Genomic DNA, 12,803 nt, shown 5'->3' with positions numbered 1-12,803 from the left:
GAACAGAGGGGAGAATGGATAACAATACTAGTGAAGATGAGGAGTGAGGAGGACAAATGGAAGGTGCTGGACGCAAGAAGGAGAGAAGGAAACAGAATAAAAGTGAAAATGGATGAAGATAAGTCAGTGGAAAAGAGAATAAGAGAAAGAGAGGAAAAAGAAAGGAAAAAAGAGAGGAGAGGAGAAGAAGACGGAAGGACGAGGAGGATAGCGGAGGAAGAAATCGTGAGGAGAATGGAGGAGAAACTGCTGATGGAATCGGACGAGGAAGAAGCAAGGAGAAAGAAAGGAGAATAGGAAAATGTAAGATAGAAAGGAGAAAGGAGAAGAGAAAGGAGGAATAACGGCAGAGGAGAGGAAAAGGAAAAGGAGAAGAAGGTAAGGATAGGAATATAGGAAAAATAATATAATTTCATATCTAGAACAGAGAGGGAGAATAAAGGAGGACAACGGACACGGGAGAAAGAGGGATGAAAGAAGAGGAAGGACCGGACAAGACGAGGGAGGACGAAGGAGCGTGGAGCGGAAGGAGCGGGAAGGAGAAACAGAGGGACATGGAACGAAAGAGGGAGGGGAAAAAGGAAAATGTAAGGTCGCTAATGGCCAGGCAGGAAATAAGATAATAGAAATAAAATGTAAAGGTTTTTGGGAACGTTTTTACTGGAAAAAACGCCTTTCCAGCCCCGGAAGGGGAATGAAATAAAGATTGAATTGAATTGAATTGAAATTGAATTGTATAAATATCATAAATGCTTAAAAACAATGATCTGAACAATATTAAAACGTCTTTTAGTAGTCTACAAAATTTGTAAGATATTTACTTGGAGAATCGACAAAATTCTAAATCAAATTGATATTAGATATACATTATAAAAATGTAGAGATTAACAATATATTATTTAGATCTAAAAATTTTATTAATTTCTCTTTATTGATTCCAAGAGAAAACAAAATCGTACATCGCATTCGAATTGTAATTGATAAATGATATATCATGCCTAAAAATGAAAGTATGGCGTTTATAATACATCTTTTTTTTCCTTGTTGACTAAGTTGATGCAGTGATTGTTTTACTTATGTTCTTATTTGTTTAGTTACTTATGTACTCATTTTACTTTTATTTACTTTACATTTATTTACTTGTCGTCTTAGTTTTTTTCATTTATAAGGGTATATATTAAATAACGCGTTACAGTTGGAATCGGGAACAGCAGGAACGGATATTTGCTAAATATGGTTACAACTATTCAGTTTTATTAAATATGAATTAATTACGACAAATACAAGTATGCTTGTGCACTGCGGTTTCATAGAAAAGTTTCGTAGCTTCAATGAAAACACGTTGAATGCCGTATGCATTTTGTCTCTTAATATATATTATGCTAGCCTAAATCTAAACTGTATATATGCCATACAGTTTAGCCTCCATGTGCAATAATATGCGACAAACAAATTTTTAACAAATGTATATTGGTCATCTAAATACTTGTGCATTTCTCTAAACATAGTTAATTGCACCGTATACACGTAAGATGTAAGATTATTATATTCAAATTACATAGAAGCGTCCAAAGAATATGGTCTAATATTCGTTTTTGAGTTGCAACACCAATCACGGCATTCAAAGTGTTAACGCATCGAGTTGTCTTATATGTTGTGTATATGTATGTATGCACTTGATATTTACCTAGCGATTCGTGTCTCATTCCACTAACAATAAGGGTGCAATTCCATGGAATATCGCAGGTTGCACGTATCGGAAATTTGACCAATCATGGACGTTCCGCTGTTTTCAGTACATACGCGAGAGGTTTTTGTTCCTATGGTCTCATGGAAGTCGCATAAGCAGATTAGGTGACTAGACAATCACAAACAATTTTCATTATTTCCTTCCTCTAAACAGTCTTGTGATTTGCGAACTGTTGATCCGCTTACGCGAATCCCGCTCCATGGACATAGGAACGAAACTTTTGCATACCGAAAACAGCGGAACGTCCACAATTGATCAGATTTTCGATACGCGCAATCCAAGATACACGTAATGTCGTAATACGCTCCATGGGACTGTACCCTAAGTCTTTCAAGTTAGCCATTAAATGGAATTTCTAAAGTTATTGCCAATCGAGTGTATCTATAAATACTTATGTCTACTTTTTCTTTTCACATACTCCTTCTTTCCTCCGAATTAACGCAACGTAAGTTTTTGTTTTATTTAAATATTGATAATAGCGATGGCAGTGAATACTAGATCTCACTTTAGAGTTTTGAGACCCCCTCTCTCTCTCCCTCCCCCTCACTCTCACTTATTCGCTCAATCATTCGCTCACTCATTCACTCACTCACTCACTCACTCATTCACTCACTCACTCACTCACTCATTCGCTTACTTACTTATTCACTGACTTAATCGCTCGTTCACATTCACTCACTCATTCATTACTCACACACTTACTCACTTACTCATTCTCTCACTCATTCACTGACTTACTCACTTGTTCGCATTCACTCACTTATTCACTCATTTACTCACTCACCTAGGGTCTGTTTTTTATTGCTGCACTCCTGAACTAGTGCACACTGGTGCAATGAGTTGGAATGAGAGGTAATCTATTTGTTTCATTTTAACTTATTGCACTAGTTCCGTAGTGCAGTAATAAAGAACAGGCCTCTATTGACTCGCTTATTCATCCACTCATTCATTTGTTTACTCACTTATTTACTGTTTTATTCATTCATTCATTCATTCATTTACTCATTCATTCTTTTTTCGCTCCTTCACTCATACTTTTCCTCATTTATTCGCTCACTCACTCATTCATTCTTCCCTTAATTCTTTCTCTTTCTTTCTCATTCAATACATATAATTATATAATCATGCTTTCTTCTTAATATTTCTCGGAATATTTATCCTTCCCCTTGTGTTACATTTTTTAAATTACTTTTTATTACTTTGTTCTCTATGTTCCTCTTGCAGCACACTTCATAGCTTCTTGTACCAGAAGAGATAATGTTCTCCTTCGCTAATCTGCAAGTTGTCAACACCTGCAAGTATAGAGAAATGATTAAAATTACTGACATATTACAATTAAATAATGTGGAGCAGTATATCAATACTACAGTACATTCCTCAATTGAATTTTTTTTATAAGTAAATTTTCTAGAAATAAAGATTTTTGCATTACATGTAAGTATATAATGTAGTATATAATATAACATGTCACATACACGCCATTTTTTTTTAAATTAATGAGTGAAAAATTTAATATACAGGGTGGCTTATTTTCATCCATCCTCTTAAATATCTCAAAATGTATTTTGTCTGTTAAAAATGTGTGTTTTGATTCTGCTATTGATGGTGGAAAATATAAATAGTAGAGGGTAGCTATTGTCTAAGAGAATTTAAATGATAAAATTTTGATTCTTTTGGTGGGAGCGAGGATATGATAGGGAAAGGATACTTTCACAACCAAACCAACTGCTCTTTAGAAGCAGCTAGAAAGATGTCATTGACGTATCTGAAATAGAATGGCAATGTAAAAGGTAGCTGTTTAATAACTTCCTCTTCAAGATCTTGCAGGACAATGTCAGAAATGACTGGCGATAGGGGAGAGCCTATGGGGACACCAAATACCTGTTTGTAAGTGCGATTATTGAACCTGAAATATGTGGAATTGAGAACACGCTCGATACCTATTAAAAATTCGTCTCTGGTTATGGATGTCCTTACAGAGATTGAGTCCCATCTTTTGGAAATGCTTTTAAGTGCTAAGTCTATAGAAACATTTGTGAAGAGAGAGACAACATCCAATGAAGCCAATGGGTAGTTTGGTTCCACTTGTATGTCGATCAAGTCGTTCACTAGTTCATAACTATTTTTTATATGGCTTTTAGGAAATTGAATATTATCATTAATGATTTTATGTAGAAACAAGGCTATTGCATAGAATGGACTGTTAACAGATGAAACGATAACTCTGAGGGGGCAACCAGGTTTGCGGATTTTAGGCAATCCGTATGCTTTTGAGAGAATACTGTCTGTTGACAGCAAAGACCTATAAGTTGAATTGGTGATGTAATTTTTCTTCTTCCATCGTGATAGTAAAACTTTTAACTCTCTAGTCATTGACTTCAGTGGATCTTTGTGGACAATGGTGTAAGTGTCATAGTCGGAAAGCAGTGATTCTAGTCTTGTCTGTGTTCAAGGCGACGGTGACGTTGCCCTTGTCCACACGTGTGAAGAGTATGTCAGAGTGTTCCTTAGTAAATTCTAATAAACAATATGGGGTTCCATTTAAAAAATTGAATGTGCACGTGACTTTCAAGTAACTATTCAAGGTCAAATTAATGACACCGTCTTACGACCCCCTCAGAAATACACAACTTTTGTTTGAAATATTTTGTTTGCTGGTCTTAGTTTACGAGATATTTTACTGTCCAAGTTAAAATGGGACACCCTGTATATATTTTTTGCATATTATTTTACTTTAACAATTTGTATGACATATTTGTCTGATTTCTCCTATTTAAAATTACACGTAAAAAATGTCGAGTAGATAGAGTAGGAAAGTAAAAAATCCATACCTCCAGGCGCAACCAATTGGTTCCCTGGCGGCGAGGACGGTTCCGGCGGTGAGGGCAGTCTGTAAAGTAACCAGTAGTGATAGGACATCGGTTCCTCTTTGTAGCCAGCCAGTGTGTGAACGTAGTGACCGTTAGGCCATTCGGAAGCAGTAAATTGAAAATGAGGAGACATGCTTGATGCCAACAACATCACACTGTAGAAAGTCTCGTTCTTGGGGGCGGTTACTGTCAAATTGTATGTTTCGTTTACATTGCTGCCAACCCACAAAGTATACGACACGTTTACAAGCACCGGCGCCGTGGTGAGCGTGGTATCCACATTGCTTGTGTTATTTCCCGTTGTTTCTGACAGCACAGAAGTTTCGCTATGATTGTCAGATGTCCCAATATCTGCAACTTATAAATTTAAAAGACATTATACTTATTTCATCTATTCTGGAGTAGAAATTATATTGACGTATTACATAATTCAACGAAAAATGTCTTTCTTTAAAAGGGAGTAATCATTTTTCATAATTTTCTTGATGTTAAGGTATAATAACTTTCTGTACTTTAAACTTTGCTATTAAGAATGTCTTCACGAATGTTTTAGTCTGCATTTATTTCATCAAAAGAATGGTCGTGCTTCTTACGTTTCGCGGTCGAGCTGTGCATACAGTATAGCTCCATATTTAGAATAGTTAAATGGTTGTAATGCCTGTTTTGAAACCTTGTTTAATAACAAATAAATGATTTACTGTTGCTTGTAGTCAGACGAGATGGTGAATTGTCCGATAAACCCTGTCCGCAGTCAAGAGCTCGGATACTGGCCAGTCCACGCGGCGCAACACCCAACATTGCTTCGGCAGTAGCATGGACATTGCCGTGAAACGAACCATCCGGTCGTTGCTGATTGATTAGCCAGGTTAAGGCCGCAGATCTGTTCCAATTATCGGCCGGTTCGTTTTCGACCTCCTCTAGTGCTTGCATCACCAATACCGTGTTGCGCAGATCACCGAAACTGCCGTCGTGCCTTTGCTGTCGTGCCAACTCCATTGATGGTTTACGAACGATATGATGAAGATTGCGATGCCGGTGATCCTGAACGATACACCGCAGTGCCAAGATCAGCATCGCTATAGTATCTAGAAATTTTATTCATTCATAAAAATTTGCAGTCATGTAAAGAATCCAAGCAATGCAAAATAAAGATAAAATTTAAATATAGAATCTTGGCTTTCAAGCTTTCGCGGCTGCTGTCTTCTACAGTCGTAATAGCTTCCGGATGGTTGCCAGGTCCGTTTGCAGTGTGGTGCCGACATTTCGCAATCATTGCAGTTTGTATTATCAGGACTGGAAGACTCTGATACTGACAATGAGCTCCCTTGAGTTGCGGTAGTCCTTAAATACCCGTGTCCCGTGTCCCGTGTCCCCACTCTTGTGGAAGGGGTGGAGAAGAGGGGAAAAGGGCCGGAGGGAGAGGGTGAAGACAGCAAATCGGGGCATTATCGGCTGATTAATTAAAAAACCGGGAGGGCGGTGTGCCATATCGGGCTAATCTGATAACCTAACCTTTATCGCGATTCAGTTTATCAGGGTGTTTCAAGATTTCAAGGCCTTCGCGGTATTTTCGCGCGAAATAGCCTTGGAACGGGGCCAGCATGGTGGCTTTGTCAAACTGAACGGCGTGTCCGGTCTCAATCTTGTGTTCGGCTAGGGCTGATTGTGAGAAGTAGCCATATTTGGTACATCGCTGGTGTTCTTTGATTCGTGTACTGATCTTCCTCCCGATTTCTCCTGTGTACACTTTTCCGCAAGCGCATGGGATCTTGTAAACCCCTGGGGCTGCGAAATGGGATCTCCGATCCTTGAGGTTGGGGAGCAATTGAGAGAGCTTGTTGTGTGGTTTGGAAATCACTCTGATGTTATCTTGCTCAAAACTCTGCTGATGCGGTTCGTTGTGCCTCGGAGATACGGGAGTACGACCGCCTTTTTCTTCTCTTTCTCTGCTTCTGGCGTCCTGGTGTTGTTAAGGCTGGGTTCCTTGTTTGTCAGCTTCTGGATTGTGCGGTTGATGATTCTGTTACTGTATCCATTCCTTGTCAGGGGTCGGTAGGGGTGGTTTAATTCTCCGTCCAGGGCAGCTGGTTCCGAGATTGAGAGTGCTCTGTGGACTAAAGAGCTGATCACCGAATTCTTTTGGGCACACCGCTCTCCCGGTTTTTTAATTGATCAGCCGACAACGCCCCGATTGGCTGTCTCCCCCCTCTCCCTCTGGCTTCTCCCCCTCCTCCCCACCCCCTCCACAAGAGTGGGGACACGATCGAGTATTTAAGGACTACCGCAACTGAAGGGAGCTCAGTGTCAGAGTCTTCCACCCCTGGTGATGCCAACTGCAATGTTTGCGAAACGTCGGCATCACACTGCAAACGAACGCGGCAACCATCCGGAAGCTAAACGACTGAAAAATATAGAATCTATATGAAAAGTTTTTATGTAAAGGTTGTTTGAGATCTGTTAAAACTTTGACTAATATACATAAATCTAAAATATGTAATTTTAAATATTATACACTACTTCTGTTTACATTTCTACACTTGTGTGTTTTATATTATTTACACATGTATATTATGTGTTTCTAAATTCTTTACGATAAATATTTTAATAATAAATTTCTTATAACGTTTGAAAACAAAAATTCTAATATGAAAATGTCGAAGTTATTATAATAATAATAGTTCTTAAACAAAAAAATTTAAAGACCACAAATGAGCTATAATTTTGCACGCCCACGAATGACAAAAGAACGATCCCTTCTGCGCATCACCAGATTTTTGGGGGAAATTGTGTATCTTTGGGGAGGCAGGCACTAATTGTAAGACACGTCATTATTAATTTTTTTATTTGATTTTATTATTTTCGTTAATATGGTAATTTTTTAATGAAAAACGACAGCACAACTCACCGACGTTATGATCCTGCGCAGCGTTTGCGATATCCAAAAGACGGCGCATCTGCCGTTTGCGTACGTGCGCTTGAGCACTGCATGCTGCGAGTGTGGTCAGCGCGAAATCGTAATCGGTCGGTGGCTCATGGTGTTGCAAAGTGCCGATTAGATCGTGACCGTGAAATTGTCTTGGGTCCATACACATCACGTTCAAAGCCAATGTATAGCGTGCCAGTTGCACCGGAGAAAACCCGACCTCTCGATGTCTGTAAACATTCCAGTACATTTATATTAATAAATGAAAATTAACTCTACAGGACATATACATACATTATGAGTTTAATCCTTTAAAGAACATCTTTGCAAGAATTTTACACACACACACACGCGCACGCACGCGCGCAAATCATGGTGGATCGAAGTTAAGAAGTATTAAATATGTAAAAACAAATTCGGGCGGTGTTGCACATAAATTTTGTTGCTGCATTTAGTTTTTTTATTCAAGACCTTTCCAACGGTACCTCACACTTGGGTGAAAGTGGAAACCTGGAAGGTTAAAAATAACCGAAAAAGTCAGGTTTTCGCGTCACTGTGCCAGCAGAGAAACAGTGCAGCGCACCACTTTCTGAAGACGCCACTGTGTTTTCTGTGTTTTGAAGCACACCCTGCCGGAAATAATTCTACAAAATTCTACAAAAAAATTAAATATATATGACTGCCAGAATCTAAGAAATTCTACGTAAATTTAAAAAGTGTTATAAAAATCAACATAAAAATGCTAGAATTGAAACACTTTTGTTAATTTTTGTAATATTCTACAAGTAAGCAGATGCTTTAATTCTTTAAGATTTCGTTGTTTCTCAAATTTTTAAAACTAGTAAAGTTTTGTACTAATTTTTACAAAATTGTACATTTTCATGAAATACTACTTGCAATAATTTCTTGATTTGAGAACGTTGTAATTTGTGATACTATTTTATAGATATTTTTACAAAGAAATAAATGTTTCAACGAAGATATAAAAATTTCTACAAATTTCTATTTCAAGTCAATTTTTGTAGTTATTTATAGAATTTTTTTCCGCTAGGGCAGCGCGGCCAAATGATGCAATCTCGCGCCCGAGTAGTGTTGCAGACGGCAGTTGTTGTTGATTGTGGTACAAACTCAACAAACAAAAAAATTGTAATGCACAGCTAAGAGAGCATCACCAGTTCCAGTATCAACTTTCTTGTGCACCGGCATGAGCGTAATTCAGTCATAATATAACTAGTATGTTCACTCTCCGTCGGCCCTTTCATCTTTTCGGTCCCGTTCACGTGGTATTCCACCATGGCTTCGGTCAGAATCCAGCGGCGTGTGTGTTTGTGTTTATGTATATGTATTCATCAAAGCTATACCGTCACACATACAACTGTTTTCACATTGGTCTGGCCAAAATAATGACGAATGCGCAGAAGGGGTTGAAGTCAAACCTTACAAATGACGGAGTGAACGTACTAGTTATACTATGGTTCAGCAGCACCAACCGAGTCCTATATCAGTGGCTTCATCATGAATCTTTTCCTCTAGCGTGAACTCGTGAAGAGTGGAAAATTTCATTGAAGAATTTAATATTTACGAGGAAAAGATTCATGATCGAGCCCCAGAGGCTAAAAGCCGGCCCTAGTACCCTTCTTGCAAGTCGTGGAGTCAGGAAGAAACTTAGTCATTTGCAACACTACTCGGGCGATTGCCTCATCCAGGGCTTTCACCCAAGTGTGAGATACCGTTGAAAAAGTCTTCAATAAGAGAATCAAATGCAGTAATAAAATTTATGTACACATCCGCTTAAAGAGTGACTCCAAGATCGGTGGTTCTCTAGTCTCTTTTTGGTTCCTCGATATTGAAATTGATATGTGTGCTCAAGAATATTTTATAATAAGACATTAATCATAAAAAATTTTAAAGTTGAGATGAGAATTCATTAATGTGTTACCTCATACGCTTTGAAGCACGAATTTATATGGCAGTCCGAATATTTAAAACTTTGTATATGCCATTTTAAAAAAATTTAACTTTAAATTCGTTATCAGCAGAACCTCTGGTTCGAAGTTTTAAATATTTGCACTGACATAAAAACTCATGCTTCAAAGTGCATGAGCTGACACGTTAATAAATTTTGACTGCTCTGACCTCCCATACGTCCAGAACTAATTCTTACCTCAGTTAAAAATTTTTTGTGATTGATGTCTTATTATAAGGTAACATTTGGCACACATTTCCAATATCGAGAAACTAAAAAGAGGCGACTTTTGGGATCACTCTTTCAGGGTACCTTTCTTATGCCTGGGGTCACAATTTGATATATGCATTTCGACAAATATGTTGTTTACGTTTTACTTCTTTTATTTTGGTAGCTATTCGCAGACTTTAATAAATGCAATTTGTGCGTATAGAAGTGTACGCGTACGAAAATGTGTCATTCTCCCTTCCTCTCCTCTGTCGGTCTGTCTTATCTATAATACATCAACAGAAATTATTATGCTCTTATTAACGCTTGTACTCACTTATATCGTATAATTTTAATAATATTGTACGTAGACATTGAAAAAGCTCCTTGAGGCACAAAATCGCGGTGAATGTAAAAGTGTCACTTTTTAAGTAATAGATGTCGAGATTTTGAGATCGACTCTACGGATTTTATTCGTTTTCATCGCGATCGAAACATTGTCATTGTATAGGAAAAATAATCTTAGACTTTTAGATATTATTTTAAATATCAGTTTAGTTTTCTAAATTTTTTGGTCGAGAGTTTACTCGGTGTCAGAATTTTTAAATAACTGGAATAAAAATAAGCTTTCTAGCAGTGATATAGTAATCAGTTATCCTTTTTATATAATTTGCACCGCAATGTTATCGCGTTGATATTAAAATTGAGAAAGAGTTTTTTTGAAAATAATAATGTGGAAGTAAATTCCTTTTTAAATATAGCTAAACAATCGACATCGTCAATATAAGTTTGTCTTCTAAAACACAATAAAATGTTATTTAAACGCAAAAGAAGAAAGCATTTTTGTAAAAATATTTGTATCGAGTGGTTAAAACAATTATCATAGATATTTACCTCCACAGCAAGAGCACGATTTCTAGTTCCATCTGCTTGGCAATGAGTTGCAATTCAAGAGGCGCCGGCGGTGCGACATTATCATCGCGGGAAATATTGGCCAGACGAAGAACCAGGAGTACTCGATGTGTGTCGTTACCCCAACCGGCGTCCTTATCCCGTTGACTCCATAGCCACGTGGCTGCTCGCTCAAGAATGGTTTCCGCTTCGGCGTCGGCCGACGTTACCTCAGCATTGCTCGCTGACGATTGACAGTTTTCTCATTATTTACAATCAATTCAAGGATATTACATTTCGTGTTATAACATACGTGAAAAGTATATATCGTTACAAATAATTTTACAAACTTTTATCGTCAGTATTGTTAAAAATTAAGGAAATATCTAAAATTTTGTATATTTATTAATATCGTGTAAAACAAAATATTTTTAAATATTGAATAAAATATTTTCTTTAATTTCTCCTTCTATTTGTTCGTCAAACATTTTATGTACGAAGTTTTTTTAAATTTTGTACATAAATAGAAGAACATACCTTCTGCACTAGTGAGAACGTATAACCATCCTAGAAGAAAGATCACAGCAGCCATATTTGCTCTGCCCCACATGACGTTCGGTCGAGAGTGTCAGATTCCTCTTATACTACTGAAAGTCAAACTATAATCGTGAAATACATTTTAAAAAGAATGTATATATTTTATAAAAGCTATGATATAAATTTTGTCAACTTTATACATATTTTTATCAATTCTTTAGAAATAATTAATGATTTCTAGAAGTATCTATATTCTATGATAATTCTATTTTTTTTGTTTCGTAGGAAACTGCATTCTACGTAATTTTTTAAATAATTTTTCTATATAACACGTTAATCTTTCGCAAATAAAATCTTTTCATTTTTCTTGAAGCAATTAAAAGATATTGCCGATATCTAAAGAATCGTTCTTAATGCCATTCAATACAAACGTATGTTACTCTCGTGAATGAAAAGTAAACTTTTGTGACAAAAAGTTCTCACAAAGCTCACACAGAACATTCAAACTATGATAATTCAAACTTTTTCTCTAGCTTTTCCTAGTTCCGTTTCGTTTTTTATCCATAAACAAACACAGTTTAAAATAAAAAGTAAGGAGATAGAGAAGAGAGAAGAGAAATAAAATTTTTGATTCTATCATTTTTTAGAAATACGAAAGAGATTTATATAAAGAATTGAACGGATGCCTTTTTTTATAACAGTTTGAAGTGGAACGTTTTATCTTTTTGTTTTTGAATACAAACACATTTATAAATTGACATTATTAATAACTCATCAATACAAATTTTAAACTTAATAGTTATCGTGACGAAATCGTTAATATGACATAAATTATGCAACAAAAAACGTTCGTTGTTTCTTTTATTTATTGTGTAGATCGAAGCTTATGAAAATTATCTCCCCATCGCAGTATGCTATTAAATTTTTTGCTCATTCATCAGCTTTGATATATTGCTGATGTAGGCAACGTTTCGTGCAGAAAAGTTACGCGTGTGGTGTTCACTTTTTCCGGAACACCTCGTAGACGTTAGCGAACTGATACCGCGCGTGTAATCGATGCGTGCCGGTGCCAAATAAACCGAACGTCATCGCATTGTGCGGACCATTGGTGAATTTACACAAGCGACTATATTCATACTCTCTTAATGAAATGATTCAATAAAGATTGGATGGAGGTACATGGCTTACGCTTACACGCGTGAATACACGTATACACGTGCGCGCGCGCGCACTTACGTACACACGTATGAGTAATACGCACACTATTGTGTGAACACTCACGATAAATCGCGTCTCTCGACAGTCGTATACTACCGGAGCAAGTGGAACACGAGGGACGCCGGCGTCGGAACACTGAGCCAAGGCGCGCTGATATTGCGTGGGATCGATATCGCGGCGCCTGTCGCCCACCCCGTATATATACCGCACACGGAAAGTCCTGTAACCAAGTATAGATAGATATGTACATGCTCGAACGATTCTCTCTCTCTCTCTCTCTCTCTCTCTCTCTCTCTCTGTTTCTATTTTTCATTGTTTGTTTCGTGACACATTCTTTATCGTGATATCATCTGGTCTCTATCAAGCCACTGCTTACGAAATCTTTTTTAAGAAAAATATGTACATATATATATATAATAAAGAAGAGAGAGAGAGAGAGAG

The 12,803-nt window shown here is 37.1% G+C and overlaps 1 protein-coding gene across 4 annotated transcripts in view; it reads right to left on the bottom strand.

Moving 5' to 3' along the window:
- Positions 1-2,762: 2,762 nt before the first annotated feature.
- LOC105556984 (uncharacterized protein CG3556) overlaps positions 2,763-12,803 on the bottom strand; it is an 18,111-nt gene continuing 8,070 nt past the window's right edge. Inside the window, exons 2-8 of one of the 4 annotated variants that reach the window (XM_012004101.1) lie at positions 12,426-12,582; positions 11,145-11,266; positions 10,611-10,851; positions 7,526-7,773; positions 5,319-5,705; positions 4,582-4,977; positions 2,763-3,042 (exon numbers count right to left, since the gene is read on the bottom strand). In XM_012004101.1, coding sequence (XP_011859491.1) covers positions 2,981-3,042; positions 4,582-4,977; positions 5,319-5,705; positions 7,526-7,773; positions 10,611-10,851; positions 11,145-11,217 — 1,407 coding nt within the window. In that variant the 5' untranslated portion in view covers positions 11,218-11,266; positions 12,426-12,582 and the 3' untranslated portion in view covers positions 2,763-2,980. Of the gene's footprint in view, positions 3,043-4,581; positions 4,978-5,318; positions 5,706-7,525; positions 7,774-10,610; positions 10,852-11,144; positions 11,267-12,338; positions 12,358-12,425; positions 12,583-12,803 lie in introns of those variants that run through there. The other 3 variants (XM_012004100.1, XM_012004103.1, XM_012004102.1) reach the window with 3 other exon arrangements.

Source organism: Vollenhovia emeryi, unplaced genomic scaffold (genome assembly GCF_000949405.1).
Source record: "Vollenhovia emeryi isolate VEMERY1.0 unplaced genomic scaffold, V.emery_V1.0 DF939668.1, whole genome shotgun sequence".
Lineage (NCBI taxonomy): Eukaryota > Metazoa > Arthropoda > Insecta > Hymenoptera > Formicidae > Vollenhovia > Vollenhovia emeryi.
Note: the sequence above shows the minus strand (reverse complement) of the source record. Positions and strands in the feature narration are given on the sequence as shown.